Below are 23,133 nucleotides of genomic sequence, written 5' to 3'. Positions count from 1 at the left end.
CACTGCCTCTAGGGCCTTCACTGAGAACCAGGGAAGGTGAGGGCCCCTCCAAGCCACTTCCCCTGCTGCCCGGTGCCCACCTGTCCCACACGTGAAACTCAGCACAGAGCTGTTCAGTGAATGGACAGACCTGGGAAGAGGCACAGGGAAAAGAAGCTCCTTGTGATACTACTTTCCCACCTTTTATTATTCAACAAATGGAGACATAAGGATGGGACAACAGTGAAGTTTCAATAAATAAGAGAAATGGGAATGGCAATTGGGCCTGTGCCTGCACGAACCCAAATAAATAACAAGATGTCTGAGCCAGAGTGGAGCCTGGGGCTGGGCAATCGCCCGCACTGCCCAGGCCAGGGGACAGACACACCAACACTACAGGGACATAGAAACAGGCCAGAGGAGCCTCCAGCCCTGTCACACACCCCTTTCCCCTGAAGCTCCTGAGACCTTGAGGTGGGCTGGGCAGGCTGGGGCTCTATACCACCCTGCCTGGCCAGGTCAGTCTCTTTTTTTCAATTTCAATAAAGATAGCAGGGTCCGGGGCAGGCACATGCATTAAACCCCTTCTGTAGGCAAAGCCATGGATGGCAGCCCCATGGGAGCTTTGAAGATGGAGGCCCAGAAGCAGCAAAAATGGGGCCAGATAAAGCTACTAATGGGAGCAGTGGCAAGGAGTCAAGCCCTCCACCCACACGACCCAGCCCAGAGCCTGCAAGATGCAGGAAGGCCCTGGGCACTGACATCACTCTCTACTTCATAGTCAAAAATTATGACCCGGTAATGGCCAGGGACTTGCCCAGGATTAGAACCCAGGAACTCAGTTCCCAGCTCACTTTTTGTTGACCCCTCCCTTTACGGGACTTGTTGTAAGAGGAGCGGGGGTACCCTCTACAGAGGCAAGGAGTGGCTAATTACCAGGGTGTTGGGGCCAGAGGTGCCAGGTAGAGGGCCTAGCCACCTGGTGGTACAGAGGACCCTGTGGGCCCCAAGGATCTGGTCAGGGCAGGGCACAGGGTCAGGGACATCCTTCAGGGAAGGAAATGGGTGGCAGGGACGGGGCAGGGGTTCTCAACCTGCTCCTGCACACAGCACCCGCTGGCCGGCCTGCCTCCTTACTGGGGTGGACACTCCCACCTTCAGGCCTTGGCCTTGGTTGTTTTGTCTGCTGGGCCATTGCTTCGTGATCCAACAGGCCTAGCTGCAGCTCCACCTCCTCCAGGAAGCCTTGGGAACCTCCCAGGTCAGGGCTGCAGTATCCTCAGACGAGACAGCCTCTCAGATGACCAGGTTGCTCTCACTTAGCCGGACCACATAGCGGTTCTCCTGAAGGGCAGGGGTGAGAGGTCAGAGCTGAACCAGGGGGCTTCTGAGCTCCAAGACAGTGGTCCCTGCCCAGGGCCCTCTGCACCTCCACCCCTGCCCCATCTGCAATCAGGGTTGGTCCAGGTGCCAACAGACACCTTACTCTTCTGGTCCTCACCTCGGCCTTGTTCTCTGCTGGGGGCTTCGGCCACTTAGTATAGCTTCCACCATTTCCCAGCAGTGCCCGCTGCTCACTGGGGAGGCCAGGTTGTGGACAGTCAGGGAGATCACCCACCGAGGGCCCAGCCTCTGTGATGGTCTTCACCTCGGAGGCTACTGAACTCGTCCGCTGCTCAGGAATTCGGGCTACACGGAACCTATGAGGAGAGGTGGTGTAATCATCCCCCATTAGAGGGGGACCCTCAGGTGTGGAGAGGGCAGTACCCACAGGGTCACACAGCAAGTTCCTAGATCAGAGCCTGAGCCCTCCCCATGTCCTCCCTCCCACTGCCAAGATCCCAGGTGGACAGGCTCTTGGCCTGAAGGGGCCCAGGTGTGATGGGGGCTAGGACCCTGCCCTTGGGGCCCAATGGCTTCATGAGACACAGCATGGCTGGGGAGACCTGGCTTCTCTCCCTGGCCACCCACATTGCAAAGAGAGGCACAATGAGGCCAGGAAAGGTGGGACCAGCACTGAGCCCACTTCATGGCTCAGCCTAGGGCCCTGCCTCCCCAACAGCTGTCATGTCATGTCTCTGACCCTGCTGTGTCTATGCCCACCTCACCTGCCCACAGACAAGATGGTGATCTCGCCCTGGCGTCCTGCCTTGGCTCCAGCCTTGGGAGCCCTGGCTGGGTTGGGCAGGAGTCTGGGAGTGGGAGTGGTGGCAGCTGCAGCCTCAGGGGACAGTAGCACCTCGGGCCACTTCTTCTGGCTGCAGCGGGAACAGCAGGGGCCGGAGACTGAGGCCAGGCCCTGCACGGTGTGAAGGTGGTGGCGATGTGGGCAGATATGTGGCAGGTTGTGTGGGCCTGGCGGGAGCCTGTGAAAAACACAAATGGGAGCAGTCACTGGGGCAAGCCAGGCCCAGGACACCCCAGGAGGTATCCGGGTGATAGGAGGGGGAACATAACCCAAGTGGTGAGTCCCCAGGAGGCAGGCTGATTCCCTATTGAGTCAGAGCCCTCCTTGCCCACCGGCTCACTCACCTGGGAAGAGGCCTGTGGCTGGTCTGCACCAGCTGTTTGCTGTGATACTCCTTCAGCAGCTCCTCCAGGGCTGCTGCGTTCTCTGTGGGCAGTTGCAGTCAGAACCTGGCTCTGGGCCAAGAGGGGAACTCTCCCCAACCCCTTTCCCCAGCACGAATCCCTCTATCTAACCATCACCCCCAACCTGCCCCAGCACAAATCCTACCTACCCACCACCCCCTTCCTCCACCTCTCCACCGACACTAGTCAGAGAGGTCCAGGCTGGCCGGAGGTGTCCTGGCAGGAGGAGCAGGACAGGGCTCTGACAGGAGACCTTCTCCTGGGCACAGGAAAGGAGTCAGACCTTCCCCTCACCTTTCTTCTCTGTGATCAGGCGCACAAGGACCCCGATGGTATCCTCGTTGGCGTCCTCAGCCCGGTAGGCAGGGTTGATTCCTGGGGAAAAGAACCATGACCCTAGGGAAGGAGTCACAGACACTCTGGGCTTGCGGTATGACAGCAGAGGGCGCCCCAGGCCTTTATGAGAGTCAGGCTATGATCCTGGATATACATGTACCTACTGTCTCAACTCTGGTTCTAAGAAGCCCCTTATCACCTTCACTACTCAGCATCACTGTTCTATGCGTCCATCAGCCCCAGGTGCTTAGCAGTTTAGGGCCATCTGAACTCCACAGTCCCTGCAGAGAGTGTGCAGGGTAGGGGGCCAGACTCGTTCAGGGCCTGCCTCTTCCCTCCTCAGCCTCAGGGAGCCATGGGCTGCTTCTGCCCAGAACCTCCAACAACCCTGGCAAACCGCCATTCCGGGCCTGTCACCTCCCTACACACCGCCCGGTCTATATAGCTAACTGAGGATCCTTGGTAAGCTTAGGGCTGAAACCTCAAGGGCATGAGAATGGACCACATGGTCCTAGGCCAGCAGTAAACAGAGCTCCTAGGACTGGCATCTAGGCAGCACCCAGTAGTTAAAGGGAATCCTAGGCTAGGAAAACAAGTGCAGTCCCAGGCGAAATAGGCTGAGTCGCCTGTCTAAAGCTCCTGTCCCTTTCCTGCTCCCTGAGGTCTGCAGTTAGGGGTTGGAAAGGGCTCTGGCATGGGAAGCGCTGCTCAGTCTTCACCTGGCCACCAAGTTCATGGGTGGTGTATGTGCATGTGGGACTCCTGCCCTTCTGGCCTTTGAGGGCAATTGGGGGTAAGAGGAAGAAGAAAAAAAGCTCAGGCCCCTGGGGTAGGGGTGGGAGGAACATGTCTCTCTGAGTACCCTCTGCTCTGCCCCAGCTGCTACCTTGGCAACCTCACCCTTCCTTCCACTTTCTGAATCTGCAGTGTCTCCTCTGCAGCTCATGTGCAGTACCTCCAGCCCTCCTGATTAACCCTGGGCAGGCCAAGTAGGTCCCCTCAGGGGACCCAAGCTACTGTGCTGGGCTAGCCCTCTGGCTTCTCCACCCAACCCCAGGCTAAGCCTTACCGCTGCCTCCACCTCCAGGGCCAGGCCCGACTTCCTTGTGGGCCGTGCAGTGGTAGCCCTTCCGCTTGAGCAGGTTACACACCAGGATGCCCAGCAACCCCATGAGGCAAAAGACAGGCACAATGGCAATAACCGCATACTGGGCAGCCGTCTCCTCGGGGCTGCCTGGCCGCGTGCTGTTTCCAGGCTGCCGCATCTCCCCTGCACTGCTGGCTGCTGCCGCCACCTCCACACCACGTTGGGCCCGCCGCCTCCACTCTGAGCACCATGGAGGATGGAGGCATGGAGGAAAGACACAGGCAGAGAGAAACACACTCAGAGAAGCCCAGGGTCCAAGTTCCTATGTGTGGGGTACAGTACTGACATGTCAAGAGCCACCTGCTCCCCACCGCATAGGGGAAGCAAAGGCCAACTCACCCCCTCCTCCTTTTTGGCTCTCTGATTGGTCCATGAGCCTGAGCAAGATAGCCTCAGACCTCAGGATGGCCACACTCTGAACCCCCTGTCTACCACCCATGATGGGTCAGAGGGGTGAACAAAAGGCACCAGTGCACATGCCTGGGCACAGGGACATGGGATCCTGCCTCCCCAAGACCTAGTCCATGAGTTAGTTGCTTCACAAGGTGACCAACTCAACAGGTGAGAGGAGGTGCATGTATGGAAGCATGTGTGCTCACACTCATCTACATGGGTCTCTTTGAGGGGATAAGGACAGGAGACCAGTCAGAATGTGAGACCCCAGCTGTAGCAGCCACCTGCTGGACAGTCTCTGCCACTCAGAGATAGAGTTGACAGACACACAGCCAGTTGACCAATTGACTGCGTCCTGCTGGACACCCTCTGGCTGCACACCCTCCCCTGGGCTAGGGGAGTGAGGACCCCACTGCCTTGGATGGTAGTGCAGGGGCCCTTGGGCTCAAGCTTGCCAGACCCCCTCCCACATACCCCTACCAGTCCTAACCCCTATCTGCCACTCACCATAACAGCCACGAGTACCCAGAGGTGTCCGGGAGCATGGCTGACAGGGAACATGGGGGGCCTCTGAAGGGGCAAACCACCTGCAGGGAGGGAAGACATTACTGAAGCCCAGAAACTATCTTTAAGAGAGGCTGGACCTTTCTACTGGACACCCTCACTGGTCCTGATCCATCCTACTTCATAGATGGGAAGACAAAGGCCCACTTAAGGGGTGAGTGAGGCTGGGACTTGAGGATCTCAAGTCCTAGTTACCTGTCCATGAACCACCACACGCCACCCCATGGCTCACCCAGGCTGGCAGTTTCCACATAGTGTGTCTCGAGTTGCGGTGCCCGCCTGGGCCTCCAGCCTCCCTCGAGGGCTGCAGCGGGAGTGGGGCTGACATGGGCTAGAGCCCCAGGAGGCTGAGAAGGTGCCCGGGGGACAAGACCTGCATAACGTGCTCTGCCCTGGGTCCTGCGGGAGGGAAAGAGTGAGAACAAAGCCAGGAGCCAGGGTTGAGGTCTCTGCCTTGGCCCTCAACAGTCTTCCCAGGAGAGGCAGATGAGTAGGGCGAGCTCACCAGGTTGGGCTCCTCCCCAGGTGGGCACTGCCAAGGGGTTGTTGATGTTGGAGTGGCCAGAGGCCAGGGCAGCAGCTGGAAGAACAGAGGGCAGGACACACTAAGAGTAGAAAGCACTGGGACGTGGCATCTTGGGCCACCACCCACTTCCAGATGCCCCAGGAGCAGGGACTGCTGACTGTACAGGGCCACCCCCACCCAGGCTTTGGGGACACTCTCTAAGCTCAATGCCTTGTGCTGCAAGTAAAACCTGCCTGTCTCTATCACCTAGGCAAGGAGAGAACCACATCTGCTTCTGAAAAGTGCTGGAAAGCCCCCAACAGGGCCGGATCAGAATCTCAAGCCCTTGGGCCTGAGTCATACCCTTCCAGCTCACTAGGATGATGAGGAGGAAATTCTTCCGAATTCCTCTCAAGTTCTGTGCCCTCTTCCTGCTGCCTTGGCCCCCACACCATAGCTGAGCATGTCACTAACCAGCTTCTGCTCATCACCCCTGGGGCCAAGTCTACAGCTGGTAGTTCCTATTCTGGGCCCTCGGCTGAGTCTGTGACCTCCCTGCAACTCACGGCCAGCCTGCTCACACCTTGGCATCTACACAGGGCATGACAGGTCCCAAAGGAAGGATCTTCTCAATTTGTGCCCCCTCCCGCCATTCCACTGGGAGCTCCCTCTCTCCCCATTCCAGATGTGAACTGTCTGACCTGAAACCTGCCCAGTGGGGAGACCCACCCTCCATCCCAGTCCTCCAATTGGGCCCCAGCTTTGGGGTGGCAGGCACAGAGAAGGGCAGAGAGAATGTCACACAGGAGACTAGGGACCTCCTCAGTCCCCAGACCTGGCTCCAGTACATGCCAAGCATTGGGAGGCCACCCACGCGAGGAGCGGCCTGGGCCAGGAGATGCTTCCTAGGATCGAACTGTCTCTAGGAAGAGCTGCATAAACAATCCCAGCACCCATTGCGGCCACGGGTTCCTGAGTGGCACCCGCACTCCACCTCTTCAGGGCTGGGGTGCAGGGCTCAGGGCTCACGTTGTCCTTATCCCATCCCCAACTCACCGCAAGGAAGCAGGTCAGGGGCCAGTGTGGCAGGCTCAGCTTCATCCTCAGGCTCTAGCGGGTAGCCAGCCTAGGGCAGACGGAGGGGAGGTTCAGCTGGAGGTGGGAACAGGCAGGTGGCTGCTGTCCTTCCAGGGCTGCCCCCATGACAGGGCTGGACGGGGGCGTCGCGAGGTGTTGCTAGGCAGGCAGAGCACTGGGGCAGCTTGGCCTACTCTCACCGCTCCCCGCTGCAGGCCTGAGTAGAAGTGGGGGCGCCCTGTCTGGGGCCACAGGCTCCCAGGGCAGCACAGGCTTGGGAGGCTTCCCAGAGGAGGAAGGGCTTCCTGCCCCTCTCATAAACAGCCAGGTACCCTGGAGTATGGGCGGGGGCGGCTAGGAGGAAGGAAGCCTACAGCTTCATCCCTCCCACCCCAGGGGTGGGAGGAACAAGAAGGCTGACAGTGCCCCCATGCCCAGACTCTCCACTCTCATCTCCAGCACTCAGGGTCCTGCCACTAAGAACGCCTCCTTGTGGGGCCCACGAGCAAGCCCAGCCTCTCTTGCTTCTCTGCCTTCACTCTTGTTGTTTCTGTTCCAAGCAAGACCTTTTCCTCACACTTCAAAGCCCAACACAAAAACCTCTCTTTCCGGAAGCTTCTCTAGATCTCCATTTTCCCAAAGCTGGGTCTGGCCCTCAAAGCTCCTGTGTGTGTCCCCTCCCCAACTCCCGACCCCATCACAGTCCTGGCCTTCCCACGTGTCCCACCGTCCACACCCAGCAGACTTCACCACAGAGGTCTGGGATGTGTCTACATCTCTTGAGCCATGGGCAGACCTGTGGCAGGCAGCCTTCAAGCCCTCTGTCCTCTCAGGTAGCTACTGTTCCGGGCACTGCCCTCAAAACAGAAAAGGATATAAATAAGACAGATACTGTCCCTGTCCTGGGGGAGCTCACATCCCCAGGGAAACCAATGGCCAACAGATAAACAGTGAATTGGGGGCTGGGGAGGGGGGCAGCGGTGTAGCTCAGTGGTGGAGTGCATACTTAGTATGCATGAGGTCCTGGGTTCATTCCCCAGCACCTCCATAAATGAATGAATGAATGAATGAATGAATGAATGAATGAATGAATAAATAAAACCTTAAAAACAACAACAAAAGTGAATGTCCCACTGCCAGATGGCGGGAAGTGCCAAGAAACAAAATAAGGCACCTGAGAGCACAGAGTATGATGGGCACTGGCCTGAGGCTGAGCCCCCAGGCTCAAGAGTGTGCCCTCCTCTGGAGAAAAATCTCCAGCCAGTAGACACGGATGGAAGAGCAGGAAGATTTGGATTAGACAACAGAAGGTAGAGTGGCAGAGCAAGGGAGTTCCATGACATCTTCCCAGGAGGCCTGCCTCCAGACGGGAGGGTGAGGGGAGCTGTGGTTGTGGAGCCGCAGGCACAGGCCACAGGCAGCATCTGACCCCCAAGGGCAGGGAGGAAGAGCCAAGCCCAGCAGGTTAAGGGGAACTTGTCTGGGCCTGGAGCCTCCTGACGCCAAGCCTGGAAGGAGAAGCGCTGCCTGCAGTAAACCCTAGGTCACATGCGAGCCCCTCAGCCTACGGGCGGCCTGGACTTCCCACCTGGAAAAGGAGCCGGAGGAAACTGATCCACCTGCACTGGGTGGCCTGGCCTGGCACAGACCTCTGCCGGCCAGGGGTTTGAGTTACACCACAGGGGAGGGGGAGGGGCAGCGGTCACACCATCCTCGGGACTCTCCAGGTCACTGGCAATGGCTCTTGGCCCAAGACCAGCTCATGGGAAAACCCGGGACAGAAGGTCCAGCCACAGCGTAAAGTGAAGGTGGTACCCTGCAGTCAGCACCGAACAGGTGGCAGCCCCTAACTCATCCTCCACAGGTCCTTCCTCCACCTCGGTCACAAGTGTCCCTTCTCCCTGCCCAGGCCCAGCTCCCACTCAAGCTCCCCACCTCCATGGCCCTCTCCTTTGTTCCTCAGGGACCTAACCCACAGATTTGACCATAAGCCCCAAGGCCTCAGTCTGGCCACCCCACCACCCAGTCCCCAGACCCTGCACCCCTCCATGTCCCCAGGGTGGGCCCAGAGAGCTGGGGCAGGGGTGGCAAGTAAGAGGCACAACAGCCACCGAGGAGAGGGCCCCAGTCCCACGCCTGGCCGTGACTGGCACCTGCTGGGGGACCAGGGAGGGGCTGTGCAGCTCCTCACCTCTAAACAAACAGGGAGCTAGGATCTCAAGACTTCCAGGAGGAAAACGGAGTCCAAAGGCCCAGACTCAAAGACAGCAAGGGCCCACTCAGGCACATTCACAGACACTCGCCACCTAGCGCCCTGACGCCTTCTAATTACCTACCTTCTAATTAACCCAAACCAGCACTTACACCAGTCTGGCTGCCTGAGTCTCTGCTTACAGCAGTGCCCCCGGCCCCCACACTCAGGCAGACAGAGCCCCCAGTGGACCTGCCAGGTCAGGCAACTGCTGGCCACCGCCCAGAACCCCTCTGTAAGCACATGGACGCATGCTGCTCTAACACCCACTCTGCACCCTCCCCCCATCAGGCCTTCAGCATCATCTATGCCCCGAGCCCTGGAACCTTGACTGAAAAGCAAGTTCAGATCAAGCCCCTTGGCTGGGTAGGGGTCTGTGAAGGCTCCACCCCCACACCCCTGCCTTCTTGTAGGCAGGGCAGTCAGTGACCTTCTGAAGTCCAGCACCTCCTGAGGACTTCCTGGGGGAGGGCTATCAAAAATGGCCAGACCAAGGCCCGGAGAAGGGTACGTCCTCAGCCCACGGTGGGAGTAGTCCTGGCAGAGGAGAACCATCCCCAGAGCCCCAGGGGCAGAGACGGAAGTTAGCTTAGAGGCCACTCTGCCCTGAAATCTCCTAGCCTGGGGCCTGTCCCCATTGCCACCAACTCCCTGGGGAACCCAAGCTCCTGCTTCACCTCACTCGGTCTCAGTTTCCTCGTGTGCAAGATAGGGATGTTTATCTCCCAGAGTGAGGCTGTCACGAAGTTTAACTAAGGTAATGAGCCTGACATAGGTCATGTGATTTCCTCCACGTCACCCCTTCTTTTCCCCTGCACCTCCTGCCCAGGTTTGTAATGATTTGTTTGCTTACTTGTTGACTGCTGGCCCCCCACCAGACAGCAGCAAGGGCAGGGAAGTCTGTCTCATTTACCACAAAACCCTCCCTCGGCTGATGTCTGGAGCAGGAGACCTCCCCGAAACAGGCTTGTGGGGGCTTGGTGGGGGTGGGCCTTCCTCACACTCAGCCCACCCCTACCCTCCAAAAAATGCCCAAACAATTAGAACCAGAAATTCCCTGGAAGAAAGCCAACTAGCAAAGCTGAGACAAGGGCCCCAAGCCAGAGGTGGCAGGAGCCCCAGGGAGGTGCAGCTCTGGAGGCTCAGAGAAAGAGGAAGCTATGTCACCGCCCAGGCCTCCTCAGGCCTCGGCAGCTTCCCCTTTCCCAGAACTGAAGCTCGTGGGGTAACCCGGCCCCAGCCTGGGGCCCCACCTCCAGGCACTCACTTTCCAGCCTCCATGGTGGCCACTGAAGCTTCCCAAATCCCAACAGTCTCTCTCCCATGGCCCCATGCCCACCCTCCACCCCACGCCCTGGCCTCCAGGTCAGCCAGGTGTCTGCAGCCTGCAGCCTAGGTGTCTCAATACTGAAATCTGGCTCCTGCCCCCCTTCCACCTCCAGCCACTCTTGAGCTTCTTTCAGCCCCCACACTTGCCTCCTCAGACGGCACTGGTACCTGCTGTTTTCTCTGCCCAGAAACCCCTCCCATCACCTGACCAACATCTACCCTTCCTTCAAAGCTTAGCTCAAAGTCACTTCCTCCTGGAAGCCCCCAACCACCACCTCATTTGTACATTAACTGCCCTGGGTGTGACCATCCTGTTTACCCAGCCCCTTCCCCACTGACAGGGGTGCTGCCCCTCGTATCCAGGACCCAGCACTTGAGTACGTATGTGCTGAACCAAGGGGATCAGAAAAATTGATCAGGAGAGGGCCAGAGAGCAGGCTGATAGTTAAGGAGCCCAGAGGTTGGGGTTGCGGAGGGGGGATTGAAACCCTGGGCTAACTTGGGGAGAACCAGCCTTCCTTGCTCTGCTCTTCACTGGCTTTGTTGCTGTGGACCCCACCCCCAACCTCCTGCCCCTCAGAGGGCTGTTGTGAGGACAAGATGAGAGAATTCACATTAAATACTCAGCACAGGGCCTGGCACAGAGCAAGCCCTCAATAAGCATTCACTGGGCCTCAGTTTCCCCATGTGTAAATTGTGGAAGGGACAATGGCACACACTTGATGGGAGGTGTGAAGTATGAATGAGATTCTCTTACATTTATGTACGCTTGCTTGGCACAGGACCTGTTACACAGTAGGTGCCCGACAAGCCACAGTGACAATCTGGGGGGTGGGAGGGTGAAGGGAGAGGGGTCTGGAAAGGCTACTGGGCAGAGCCCAAGTCACACCAAGACTAGGTTGCAAGCTGAGAAGCCTGCATTTCCCTGAGGGCCTACAGGAGCCTTGAAGGGTTAGCAGGGGAGGGAGAGGGATGAACAACCTGTGCCTCAGAGGGCTCACTGGGCTGCTGCCAAGTGAGGCAGGACTGGGGCGACAGAGGTGGGAGGCAGGTACCCACCTGGAGCAGGGGTTGGGAGGCAGGCACTTCCGTTTCCCAGTCCGTGGCTCTATGGCCTGTGGCCCTCCCTGCAACCTCCAGAGTCTAGGGTTGCCGGGAAACAGCTGGACATGGGCCCCCCTCAGCAGTGGCCGCACCTGAGGCAGGAAGACAAAGGCTGCCCATCAATAGAGAAATCCAGGTTAGCGAGGAACCCAGTGGTTTCCTGGCAACTGGGGCTGAAGTAGGGCAGTGCCCACATTGGGTGGCAGTGAAGACTGCTAGGCATTGCATCCTTTTCATCCTCCATCCTCACAGGGAAGGGACCTGACCTTCATTCCCTTGGGCCAGGCCCTCATCGTGGGTTGCCTCCACTCCTCATAGGAGAGGTGAGCATCCCTGTTTCACACCTGGGTAAACTGAGGCTATGAGAGGTCACCTGTATGGGTCACAAAGCCAGTAAGTGAAGCAGGGTCTATTTGAACAGCCCAGGTCTATCTGAATGCTTCCCACCTCACTCCTAGCCCCTCCTACCCTGGAGCCTGGCCCTGGGCCTGGCATATAGCAGATGTTCTAAGTGTTTGCAACCTGACAGCAGAGGCTAGGGAGCTAGTGGCACCCAGGAGGCGTTCAACTGAGAGACTATCACAAAGCACCCAGGTGGGCCCCAGGGAAGGAGGTGCTGTCCCCATGGGGGTCTCTGGGGCCTCTGAAATTTCCCTGCATCCATACACATTTGCATGCTGCCCTCATCTATGCCAGCTCCGAGGGGAAAGGCACTGGGACCTGTGAGAAGCAGGAAGCCCAGGGAAGGCTGGGAATTCCCAGGAGGAGGAAGAGGAAGATCCCAGGGTGGAGCCCAGCTCCCTAGGGCTGCTGACGGGCTGGGGGCCCAGAGGTGTGCAGAGGCTGCCTCAAGGCCACTCAGGAAGAAGGGTGCACCCATTCCCTCAGGCTGCCAGGATCTCCCAGGTCACAGCCATGGGGTGAGGATTCCAGGCAATGCAGACCCCTAATCCCGCACCAGGCACACCAGGCAGCAGCTGCACCCAGGGCAGCGTTCAGGAGGCTCAGGGGCAAGACGTAGGCAGGTGGGGCTGAGGGGGCTAATTGGCCCTTGAGGCTGAGAAAAGGGCTGAGGTGGCCAGACTGGGCCCACCCAGCCCCTCCCAGTCTGGGTAAAGATAAAATCCCTGCCCCCTCCCTGGGCTGAGCCTGGGACTGGGAGGCGGGGCAGGGGCCTAAACCAGACAGTTCTCTGAGGCAGAGCTGGGGCTTCCCAACACCCACCCCGCCTAAGCACCTACCACATGCCCATTCCCTTTCCTGGCCTCAAAGACAGGGTTCCAGGCCTCACAAATAAGGAAACTGAGGCTCAGAGAGGGTGAGTAGACCCTGTAACAACCTGGTCTCAAACGAGACAAGGTTTATACCATTAGGACTGGGGACAGGCAGCTGGCAGCCCCTGCCCTCGCCACCCAAAGCCTGGCATTCCCACTGCTCCTGCACACCCTACTCCAGCCTAGCACCCAAGGGCTCAAAACCAGGGGCTTCCTGCAGGGAGGCTGGGCCAGTTCCCAGGCCCTGAGACAGGACAGCAAGGGGCCTAGGAGGGCTGCAGGACACCCAACTCCCCACCCCTACTCGTGCCACTGCCACCTTCTCCTCTGAGAAGCCACCTTTGCCTCCTGCCCCAGCCGTGCATCTGGTACCAACCGCTACTGTGCCAGGGCAGCCCAGAGTCTGCTCAGCACAGGCCCTGCCCCATCACCCTGACCAGGCCAATTTGGGCGAGGCTTCGAGAGACTGAGGGGAGACCACAGGCCCAGCCTGCCCTGTTCTCCAACTCCTCCAGACTCTGGGTGCTCGGCAAAGAGACTCCCTTGCTCCCAGCAATCCCAGGTCAGGCCCTAACCTACAGAGCTTGTGGACAGAGGTCAGCCTGAGTGGGGAGGCTGGGCCCCGGAGCAATCACACCTGGATTTAAGCTTTTGACCTTCAGCAAGTTACTCATACTCCCTGAGCTTCAGGGTCCTTCTCTGCAAACAAAGGTCCTGAGGGGTAAGAGAAGGCACCATAAATAGAACTAGCCAGACCTCTCCTAAGTACCAGTTCTCAACAGCCCACAAGGGCCAGAACTCAAGCTCAGAACCGAGCAGCATTCAGCCAAGGTCAGCCAGTGACTCGGGAGCAAGCAAGGGAGAACCCAGTGTCTGTCCCAGTATCACGGATGGAGAAGCCTTGGCCTCCCGAGAGGACCCACTTCCCAGCCCTTACACAGGCCTGTGTCCACCTGCTCCCAGGCCAACTGAAGTCACAGTAAGGAAGGTGGAGGGGTGCTGAGCAGTTAGGACCTAGCCCTACATCCTGGAGCTTGTCTCCTCCTCTGTAATTTGGGACAATTGTGCCTGTCCAGCTGACCCCCTGGCATTGCTGAAGGATCCATTGTTCATTGGGGAACAGTGGCTCTTCTTACAATCAGGCCTCAGCCCAGGTGCCACCTCCTGCAGGAAGCCTTCCCAGCCTCCTTGTCAGGGTGGACCCACCCCTCTCCTGGCCTCTTCAGCCATCATTATTTGTGGTCCCCCTCAGGGAGGGAGGGAAGTGCAAGCAGGAGGTGGGTACACAGCGCCCTCCCCATGCTCACCGTGAAGAGGGCCCAGGTCCAAGTTAAGTCCCTCCTTCCAGAAGCCCTCCTTCCTTCTCTCTCTCCAATCACACACTAAGACCCTGCCTCTAATTGGCTATAAAGGTCCCTCCATCCCTCTCCATCTCTGCCAAGTAGCCAGGGCACACACTCACAGCCACATGGGGAGTTTATTTATAGAGCTCTCATCTTTCCCAGGGTGGCCAGGGAAAGAGCTCTGGCCTTCCCAGCAAATAGACCTAGGTGAGGATCCCAGTGACACGGGAGTCTTGCAAGTCCCTTCCCCTCTCTGGGTCCTCTTTTCCCTGCCTGTACCTGGACGGGGCTGCTGACTGCACTGACATGAGTCTGAGGATGAGAGGGCCTCAGGGTGCTATCCAGGGCTGGGCATACAGTAGGGACGCAGCATTGGCTCCTCCTGTCTTCCCTGCCACCCCAGCCCCAGCACTGCCAGAGACCATGTCCCAGCACCCTCAATCCTGAGTTGGGGGTGCCCTGCTGGCTGAGCTCAGGCAAAACCCTTCCCTCTCTGGTCCACCCCTCCTGCTCACCTGAAGGGCTGGTCCCCAAACCCAGCCCAGGCCAGGTGCTGAACAGCCCCACCAAAGCTTCCTCATCCCCCTGTAGGTAGCCAGCCTGGTCTTTGTTTGGAATCTGATGCCAGAATTGTCAGACAACCCTCACCTCTGCCTGGAGATAGGGCTGGGGGTTGGGTGAGAGCTTGAATGCCAGGCTCTAGCACCAGCGACTGTGTGACTCAAACTAGGGCTGGACCCCTCTGCCCTCTGAGTCTTGGCTCCCCATTGAGCATTTGGAAAGAAAGGGGATCCCCTGTAAGTCCAGCTGCAAGGAACCCTGTGCCCACGGCCTGACACACCACAGGGCCTGAAGTAAGGAGCTTCCTCTGCTGGCCCAGAATGAGGGCTGTGCCTGAGAAGTGCCCATGGCAAGCACCAAGCTCACCCCAACACACAGGAGTGGCCTTGAGTATTTGCCCTTAACCCCCAGCACACACATGGGAAAATCAGAGACCCTGGGTACAAACCTCCCTGTGCATCCCAGCACACAGTAGGCCCTCAGCCTACAGTGGCTGCCCTTCCTCAGGAGGAGGCCTGGCCAGCAGAGATACGGCCTCAGCAGAGGGCAGGCTGCCGGCCAGGCCAACCCCATCCAGCCGGTTGTGCAGTACCCATGAGGGCCTCACCCCTGCACCTATTCCTAGAGGTGAGGGGGGACACGTGGCAGGTGGACCACACAATGAAGAGGGACTAACACTGGGCAGGAGGGCTTCCCAGGTGGAGGAGTGGGTGGGGATGGGGGGAGTTTACCCTGAATGACCAGGAGGGTTCTAGAAAGAGGAGATAGCAAAAGCAAAGGCAGAGTAGAACCAAGGCATCTGGTAGGGAGAGATGAGGGTGAAGGTATAAAGTTCAAAAGGGTCCTGGAAGGAAAACCAGGATGAGGAGACTGAATCTACATTTTGTAAGAAAAAAGTCTAAGTAACTTTAGGGAGGCTGCCCTGGCAGGGTGTGGAGGAACTGGAAAGGGAGGCAGATAGGCCAGTAGAAGAGTCGGGGCAAGGACAGCAAGGCCAGAGCTGGAACATAAGAGGGCGCCCTGACTGTGAAGGCATGTCTTGGGCCTGCTTCCAGGCCTGGGCCATGTGCTGCCTGCTGGGGAACATGTGGTAAGAAAAAAGGTGGGTCCCCTGTCTGGAGGGTGAGGGCCAGAATGTCAGGGTTCTGGGGGGTCCTGGGCTAAGTCCCAGCACTTCTCAGAACCTCAGTCTCTCCCTCTGTAACATGAGGCTGACCCTATGAGCAGGGGCAAGGGGCTGATAGTCCCCCTTCCTTGGCTAGACACAGGCACCTCCTTCCAGCACCGCACCAGTCCCAACTGGAGCCACACTGGAAACCCAGCCTGGCCCCGCTGCCATCGTCCTTGTCATCCAGGGAAACCAAGTTCCCAGAAAGGTTTGGTTTGGGCAGAGCACAGGGTAGGGCTGGGATCAGAAGAGGTTAACCCTTGATTAAACCTTCCCCACTCCCTGCCCTTCCTCGGCCCTGAGCTATTTCCACCTCTCTGCTGGGGATGGAAATAACTCAGGCTCAGCCCCAGGAGACCAAGACAGCTATTCTGATTAGCCCCAAGTACAGCTCCAGTCATTCCAGAGAGGACCAAGAGACACCCTGATCCCCAGCTCCAGCTCTCGGCCAAGCAGCGTGTGGGTGGATTCGGGAAAGTTCCCCTAGAACAACTCTGAATAGGGGCGTAGGGCCTCTCAGGTATGGTGACGGTCGACTGGGACTTTAAATCATCCTTACCACTGTTGAGCCCAGGTGGTGCTGCTGACTCCGGACACTCTTTGGAGCTACATGGATGCTCCCAAAGTCAGTAACAGGCTCTAGAAGGCAGGAGACAAGCCTTTCTGGTGACCTCTTGCTGGGGTGGGGGAGGTGCTGCAAGCTTAGGGTAGGGAGGAAGAGGAGGAACAGGAAGACCATGTAACCCACCCACCCCAATGTTTCAGACTTGTGTGCAAATAAACACCACACTCAGAACTCACAACAACACACCCTGCCAAGCCCATGCTTGCCACCTTGGGTTTGAGAGAACAAAGTCCAGATAAGCCAAGAGCAGATATTAGGAAGGTGAGGGACCCTCTCCAAGCATCTCACAGGGCTTCAGGGGCAGGAGACCTGAATTCCAGTCCTGGTACTGTCCTGACTCTGCATGACCTTGGGCAAATCACTTTGCTTCTCAGAACCTGTTTCCTTCTCTAAAAAACAATTACCACAACTCAGAACCACTGTGAGTATTCAACAAGAGCCCGCCATTAAGTATTAAGCACAGCACCCGGTGCTCCCCGCCCCTCACACCGGATCCAAGAATGCAATCAACATTTTCAGAGAACAGCAGAGAAGAGAACTTTTGGATCCTTCAGCAGGTGCCCCCTTACCCATTTGGGGCTAGGGAGCCTGATTTCCACTTCACCTTGCATAAACCTGGAAGACCCTCCTAGGGGTGGGAGCCTCAGAAGGGTCTAGCCCAGATGGTGAAGGGGCTCTGCTCCAGCTCTCCAAATCAGAGACCACTTATGGGGCACAAGTCCATGTCCCCTCTCCCCCCACAAAGGATACTGAAGAAAGGAGATGGGGACCAGAGAAGCAAAGTCTATGGATCACAGCTTTGGGCTTGGTCCAAGGAGCTATGCTTCCAACCCCGTTACCAGCACCTGGGTGCAGCCCCTGGGCCACTTTGTCTCCATCAGACAGCCTGCTCCTACCCTCCACTGCAGTCTGTCTGCCTGAAGGGAGGTAGGGGAGAACAGAGGCATTTGACCCAAAAACAATAGAGGATCCCAAAGTGATGATTCACAGGCTGTTCTCAGCTTAATATCTCATTGTGCGGACAGGGAGAGACTGAGGCCCAGGGAGGGCAAGATCTGAAAGCAAGACTGCCCTGGCCCAGTGAGAATACTGGTTACCAGAGGGCAGAGCCCTCTGTGAGCCAGGTCTCACAGACCTTGTGTGTGTGTGTGTGTGGTGGGGGGAATAGAGAGGGGGACAGACAGAGGTGGAGCCTGAGGCTACCTCAGGGCCTCTCAGCAACTACCAGATGTGTCACCCCACCAAATGCTGCCCAGCGTTGGCCCTCTCTCCCTCTACCAAGGCAAGTCACTCAGGACCCACTCCCCCTTATTGAACTGAGCTCCTGAGGGGCGCCCCCTTGGGGACAGTCCTGGAGAGACCCTTGTCACCTCCCTGGCCCTCCTCCTTCCAGCCCCTCATCTGCTAGTAGGTGTTTGAGGTCCCTTCTCTTTCCTCCTCTTACTCACTTCCCTGAGGTGCGGATACACACACTGCACTACTTGTACAGCACACTATGGCCCCAGTGTTTGGGGACCGATTGTCGGTCACTTGGGGCTCCTCTCTCCACTCCACACTCACTCACGTTAACGAGGGCCCTGGCCCTGCCCTGGTCATACCCCAAGCCACACACTCTGTGACCCCAGTGACCTGGGATCTCACTCACAGCTGGCTGGGGTCACAGTCACCGCAGTGACCTGGGGTCTCTCTCTCACACAACCACACGCACACACTCCGCCTTGTCACAGACACACAGAGCCCCTCTGTGTCTCCCGCCCGGCCCGGCGTCACCGCCCAGTGTCCCGGCCACACGTTCGCCCGGACTGGGCCGCCTCACGCACCATGTCACCCACAGTCACGGACTGACACCGTTCAGCCACCCTCTCCGGCAGCCCCGAGCCGCAGCCGCACCGAAGCGCCACCGTCCCGTCCCGCACCCGTCCTGGTCTTGGTCCAAGTTTCTGGGGCTGGGGGCGTCTCCGCGGCCCTTTGGCTACTCAAACTGCAAGTTCCGCTGGGGCTTCCCCACAGTGCACGGCCGGGCCTGCAGTCGCGGCCGGAGGACGTGCAAGTTCCGGCGCAGGGGGCTCAGAGCTGGGCGGGGGGACCGTGCTCGGAAGACGCCGGGACAGGACAGGGCGGGGGCTGTGGGGCGCGGGTCGGGGCTGCGGCATCCGCTGCGCCGCTGAACTTCCTCAGAGACGCGGGGAGGCAGAGGGCGCCACTCGGGTCCGCATCCCTCTGGCCCCGGCAGCGGAAAGCGGACTCCCGGCTGGGGCTCCGCGCACCCTCCTTACCTGGGCGCCCGGCGGCAGCTCCAGCAGCCCAGCTCCCAGGTCAACCCGGCGCCCGGGCCCGGCTCGTCGAGCGCACGGGAAGCCGCGCAAGCTGCGCGCCTTTTGAATGAATCGCCGCCTGGGCAGGGAAGGCGCGCAGCCCCGCCCCGCGCGTCACGGCCGCCGGCCCCGCCCCCGACGTCAGGGCCCGGGCTCGCGCCCCCCCCGCCCCCTGCCCCTTGAGGCTGCCTTTGGGCTCGCGCTCTCACTCCAGGCCGCGCTGTTCTGTGTCGCCATCTCTCCCGCTGCCTGAGAACTGCAGGGGGCTGCTCCGGACGAAGCCTCCCGGATCAGCCCCTTCTGGGCTCCAAACCAAAGAAAGGGTTGCAAGATGCAAGATAGACTGGAGACTTGGATGCTCCTCTGAGACCTGTCACCAATGCCAGGGCAAACGGGGCCACTGCTGCCCCTCCCTAGGTCTCGTTTTCCTCCTGGAAAGTGGCAGCCAGGGAGAACAACCTCACTTTGCCTTGTTGAAGAGGCCCGGGCCCACCGCCAGAAACCGCACCTAGTTGGTGAGAAAAGGCCTGGTGAAAATAAATCTATGATAGAGGCCCACCTGGTGGGCTCCTGCATATTCCCGAGGGCCCAGCCCTAATCTCCTTCCTCTAGGAGGTCTTTCCTGTCTCCATTCCCAGCCCCACCCTTCTCTGCCAGGACAGTTACTCCCTCCTTCCAGCAGGACAGGTGACACACTGCTCTCTCTTCCCTACTGTCCCACCCTGCCGATTCCCAACAGCAGCCATCAGAGTGCCCAGCGGGGCAGTGACTAGGGACTCCAGGACACTGTTCATAGTGATTTCCAGCTCTGTGAATTGTGTCCTTGGAGTTATAACATAAGGTGTGCCAAGATTGGAGGCAACAGCTCAGAAGCCAGGGTTTCCCCTACTCAGTACCACTGAGGGGATCCCATGCGGCCCTCCCAGGACAGCAGAGCTGGGAGGAGATGCAGACAGTAGGGTAAGCCTTATGCTGGGGGCAGAGGCCTGGGTGGGATCAGGATAATCACAGACCATGGCAGAAGTGGAGGAAGGTAAATGAGTTGTTTGGGATAGATTGTAGGGGAAGTGGAGAATTTTAAATAAACTTGAGTCATAGAATCTGAGCTGTGGGGTGAGTGGGTGGGGAAGATCAGGTCCCCAGGGCCCAAGAGATCTTGGGAGAACTGGACACCTGCAGAGGGAAGGGGAGAGGGGAAGAGTTTCCATTTCCCTAGGCCAGGTCCAGGCTGTGGAGGAAGGGCAGAAAGGGCTCCCTGGTAATTGATGTAGGGATCATAGCCCCAGGCCATTCATATGTCAATAGGCATCCCCAGGGCTAGGGCAGGGGTGATCCCAGGGTCACATACCCAACATCTGAGCACATGGGAGGGAGTCCAGAGAAGATCCGTGCTTGGGATCTGATAAGGGAGCTAGAGCAGCCCAGGATGCCGTCTATCCCTGCAAATGTTTTCTTTGTAAGGGGACCTCTGTGCCCCAGTTTCAAGTTCTGGAGTTCAAATGGTGGCATTTCACATGCAGTCAATAATCCAAATGAGGATATGCTTTTTGGCCAAAGAGCACTGGCTACTAGTCAGATGTCCTATAGAGAGAGGGTCCAAGCCTGTCTCTACTACCAGCTGTCTGTGAGGCCTTTGGTTGAATCCCTCTCCGACTCAAACTTCCCCATCTGAAAATTAGGGTGCCAAACTTGGTGCCTGAAGGTCATTCTAGTTCTCTGTGGGAGGAGGCGTTCTGCCCAGCCTGGCTGAGTTGGGGCACTGGTTGGTAACTTTGGACTCTCAGGCTGCAGCTCCATAGAGTCAGGTCTCCTGGAACCACAGCCCACCCACATCCCACCCCCACCTCCTCAGGTTATGAGGGAGCCTAATTATCTATCTGCCAGCTCTGACTCCCGAACCACAGCGAGCTGCAGCTGGGACCCTCCCCAAGAGTCTGGAAACATCTAGATGCTGTAGTGAGGAGACAGGGAAGGAGTTGTGGAAGCTACAGGAGATATTTAGATCTGCTTTTTAGGGAGCTTGGTGATTCACCTTTTTAGGGTCCTTGGCAAGAACAAAGAACTCTCAGAATCACAGGCTTTTAAAACTCTTGGCATCTCAGGTGGATCCATGGACTCTTAGCATTACAACCCCTGAGCTCAAGAACCTCAGAGATGATCTTGTTGAACCTCTCATAGTACAGCCAAGGAAGTGAGCCCAGAGAAGGCCTGTACCTCAACCTAGGGGGCACAGCACAAGGCCCCAGTAAGCTGGGATGAGCTGTGGTGATCCGGAGGCAGGGACATGGGCTCCATATCCCACTGAGACCCTGCCTGGGGTGGGGATCCTGGGCCACAGGATCAGAGACATGAAATGCAGTTGGGTTCAGTGGTTTGGAGCCTGCCTCTGGGGTTATGGACCAAGATGGTGGCGCCCTCTGCTGGCTATACTTAAATTCCAACATGGATGTCCAAAGCGGGAGGAATATTGGGGCTGAAATTTCAAGGCTCTGCACTTGGCTTACCTCTCAACTGACCAAATCCTCCCCTCAGAAGGTGGGCTGTTCTCCTGTGTTTGTGCCTTAGCTCCAGGCAGGGGGATGGGGAAAGGGGTTGATCTACGGAGGAACTGGGGCTGGGAGGGCAGGTGGGTTCAAATAGGGAAGGGCAGGAGCTGAAAGTGAGGCTGTTGGGCCTGAGAGCGGGACTCTGTTCACATTTAGGTCCAGACTCTGGCTTGGGTCTGGAATCCCATTAAGGGTGGGCTTTGGTGTCACACAGATAGGGATCAAGTCCCAGTTCTACCATTGCCAGGCTGTGTGGCCTTAAGCAAGTGACCTCAGCTTTCTGAGTGCAAGCTCGCCTGTCCAAGGTATTGTGAGGATCTGCTGAGACCCCACATCAGGGGCACCAGCCTATTCTAGGATGCTGGACTGGAAATCATCTGCTTCCTCTGGTCCCCTGCCCTCAGTGTTTGCCCTGTGTCCTCTCCACAGCCAGCATCTGGGCTTTGCCCCCATTTCTCCCTGATACCTGCACACTGCCCCCTCCACATTGAGCCAGGCATCTTGCTTGCCCCCAACTTGGGGTGCCCCTTTGCTTGCCTTTGCCAGGCAGGGCTCCACATTAGCCATAATGGGCCCAAAATAGCACTCTCCTTTGCCACTTCCTGCAACCTAGCCTGTGGTTTAAGGTCTGTGAGGACAGAAGAGAGACTTGGTGTTTGGCAGGCATGCAAAAGATGTGAAGGGTTCTCAGAGGTCACCTGGATCCAGAGAGGGCCAACATTTGCCTAGGGTCACACAGTAAGGGGAGGCCACAGCTGAGGCTTCGGTTCAGCTCTGGGTCCCCCATCCCCTCCCCAAACCCCACCCAGAAGATCTAAGTTAGGGCCTTAACATGCTTGCTGCTCCCTTTGCTGAGCCCTCTGGACCTATAGACTACTGCTGACCCTGATTTGAGGTGTGCGATGGGGCCCCTAAAGGCCAGCTAACCCCAGCTCTGTGCTTCCTGGGTTCTCAGGGTCATTGTCTGACTTTTCTGACCAGAGGAAACCTTCCTGCCTGCTCTCCTCTATACCCACCCCTCGCCTAAATGCTGTGTAACATTAGGTAAGTCCGTATCCCTTTCTGTGCCTCATCTTCCCTGTGACATAGATGTCTAGCTAAACCCTGCCATTTGTCCCTAGCCCCAGGAAACACCCAGAGAACCGCCTTGGAGAGACAGCTTTTGGCCCTAACTCTCTTCTCTGAAGTCAGGACATCCTTCCCAGGGCTGGCCCAAGGAATGTGAGCCAGATACCTCATGAGTGACTGGATGTGGCTCTGGCTGCTCAGACTGTCTCTTCTGTCCTCCAGCCACCCCGTGTGACTGTCCTTCCTCTCTTCCACAAGGCACAGAGACCTGAGCAGACAGATCCTATGTGAATCCAGGCTCACTGTTTAGTAGGCAGGTGACCTTGAGGAGGGTGTTTAACCTCTCTGGAGCTCAGTTTTTTCATCTAAAAAAGGGGATAATAATGGTACCAACCTCCCAGGACCACTGAAGATTAAATGAGATGGTCCATGCTACTGGCCTGCAGCAAACACTCAAGAAATGGAAGCTGGCATTATTTCTTTGTGACATTTAGGACCTAGAGAAGGATCCCAACTAAATTCTCCAGATTTAATTCAACAAATAATTTCCTGAGCACCTACTGCACGTCAGGCAGTGCAGGTGGCCTGGGGATGGAGCAAAGAACAAGATCAAGTTCCCCCTTCCACCTCCCTGCCTTTCTCTTTCCCCTCTGCTCCAGTTGGGGCTACTCCTCAGACCCCACCCCTCCTGGCCTTGACTCAAGCTGTTTCCTCTTCACACCAAACCCAAGCCCCATTTCTTCCCATCCCAATGACCAGCCATGGCTGTGCTCTTTAAAGCAGTGGTTCTCCACCTCACTGGCAAAACTAAACCATGCTGTCAGAAGCCAGGGTGGGTGGGTGGGGGGCATAGCTCAGTGGTAGTGTGTGTATGTGCTTAGCATGCACAAGGTCCTGGGTTCAATCCGCTGTACCTCCATTAAATAAGTAAGTAAATAAATTAAACAAATTACTCC

The 23,133-nt window shown here is 57.7% G+C and overlaps 1 protein-coding gene across 7 annotated transcripts; it reads right to left on the bottom strand.

Annotated features, from left to right (window-relative positions):
* Positions 1–160: 160 nt before the first annotated feature.
* RELT (RELT TNF receptor) lies at positions 161–18,663 on the bottom strand. Of its 7 annotated transcripts, none has more exons than XM_064492691.1 (13): positions 18,525–18,601; positions 16,183–16,262; positions 11,233–11,369; positions 6,573–6,642; positions 5,517–5,591; positions 5,244–5,410; positions 4,955–5,034; positions 3,977–4,234; positions 2,866–2,967; positions 2,512–2,593; positions 2,088–2,345; positions 1,481–1,679; positions 161–1,323 (listed from the first exon to the last, which is right to left on the bottom strand). In XM_064492691.1, the coding sequence occupies exons 4-13, from the start codon at positions 6,615–6,617 to the stop codon at positions 1,276–1,278; spliced, it is 1,314 nt and encodes a 437-aa protein (XP_064348761.1). In that variant the 5' UTR covers positions 6,618–6,642; positions 11,233–11,369; positions 16,183–16,262; positions 18,525–18,601; the 3' UTR covers positions 161–1,275. The 7 variants fall into 7 exon arrangements, with proteins under 7 accessions (XP_064348761.1, XP_064348760.1, XP_064348762.1 ...); XM_064492690.1 differs by lacking the exon at positions 18,525–18,601 and adding an exon at positions 18,069–18,481 and having other exon boundaries at positions 16,183–16,324; XM_064492692.1 differs by lacking the exon at positions 18,525–18,601 and adding an exon at positions 18,069–18,481.
* Between the last annotated feature and the right edge of the window lie 4,470 nt (positions 18,664–23,133).

The sequence above is a fragment of the Camelus dromedarius genome, chromosome 12, assembly GCF_036321535.1.
Source record: "Camelus dromedarius isolate mCamDro1 chromosome 12, mCamDro1.pat, whole genome shotgun sequence".
Classification (NCBI taxonomy): domain Eukaryota; kingdom Metazoa; phylum Chordata; class Mammalia; order Artiodactyla; family Camelidae; genus Camelus; species Camelus dromedarius.
Note: the sequence above shows the minus strand (reverse complement) of the source record. Positions and strands in the feature narration are given on the sequence as shown.

Excerpts from the sequence above, each read along its gene's own strand:
- RELT (XM_064492694.1), bottom strand. The coding sequence starts at position 6,617 with ATGAAGCTGAGCCTGCCACACTGGCCCCTGACCTGCTTCCTTGCG. Across the intron at positions 5,592-6,572 it reads CCCTGACCTGCTTCCTTGCG|CTGCTGCCCTGGCCTCTGGC; the intron begins GTGAGTTGGGGA and ends CTGTTCTTCCAG. Across the intron at positions 1,680-2,087 it reads ACCATCTTGTCTGTGGGCAG|GTTCCGTGTAGCCCGAATTC; the intron begins GTGAGGTGGGCA and ends CTCTCCTCATAG.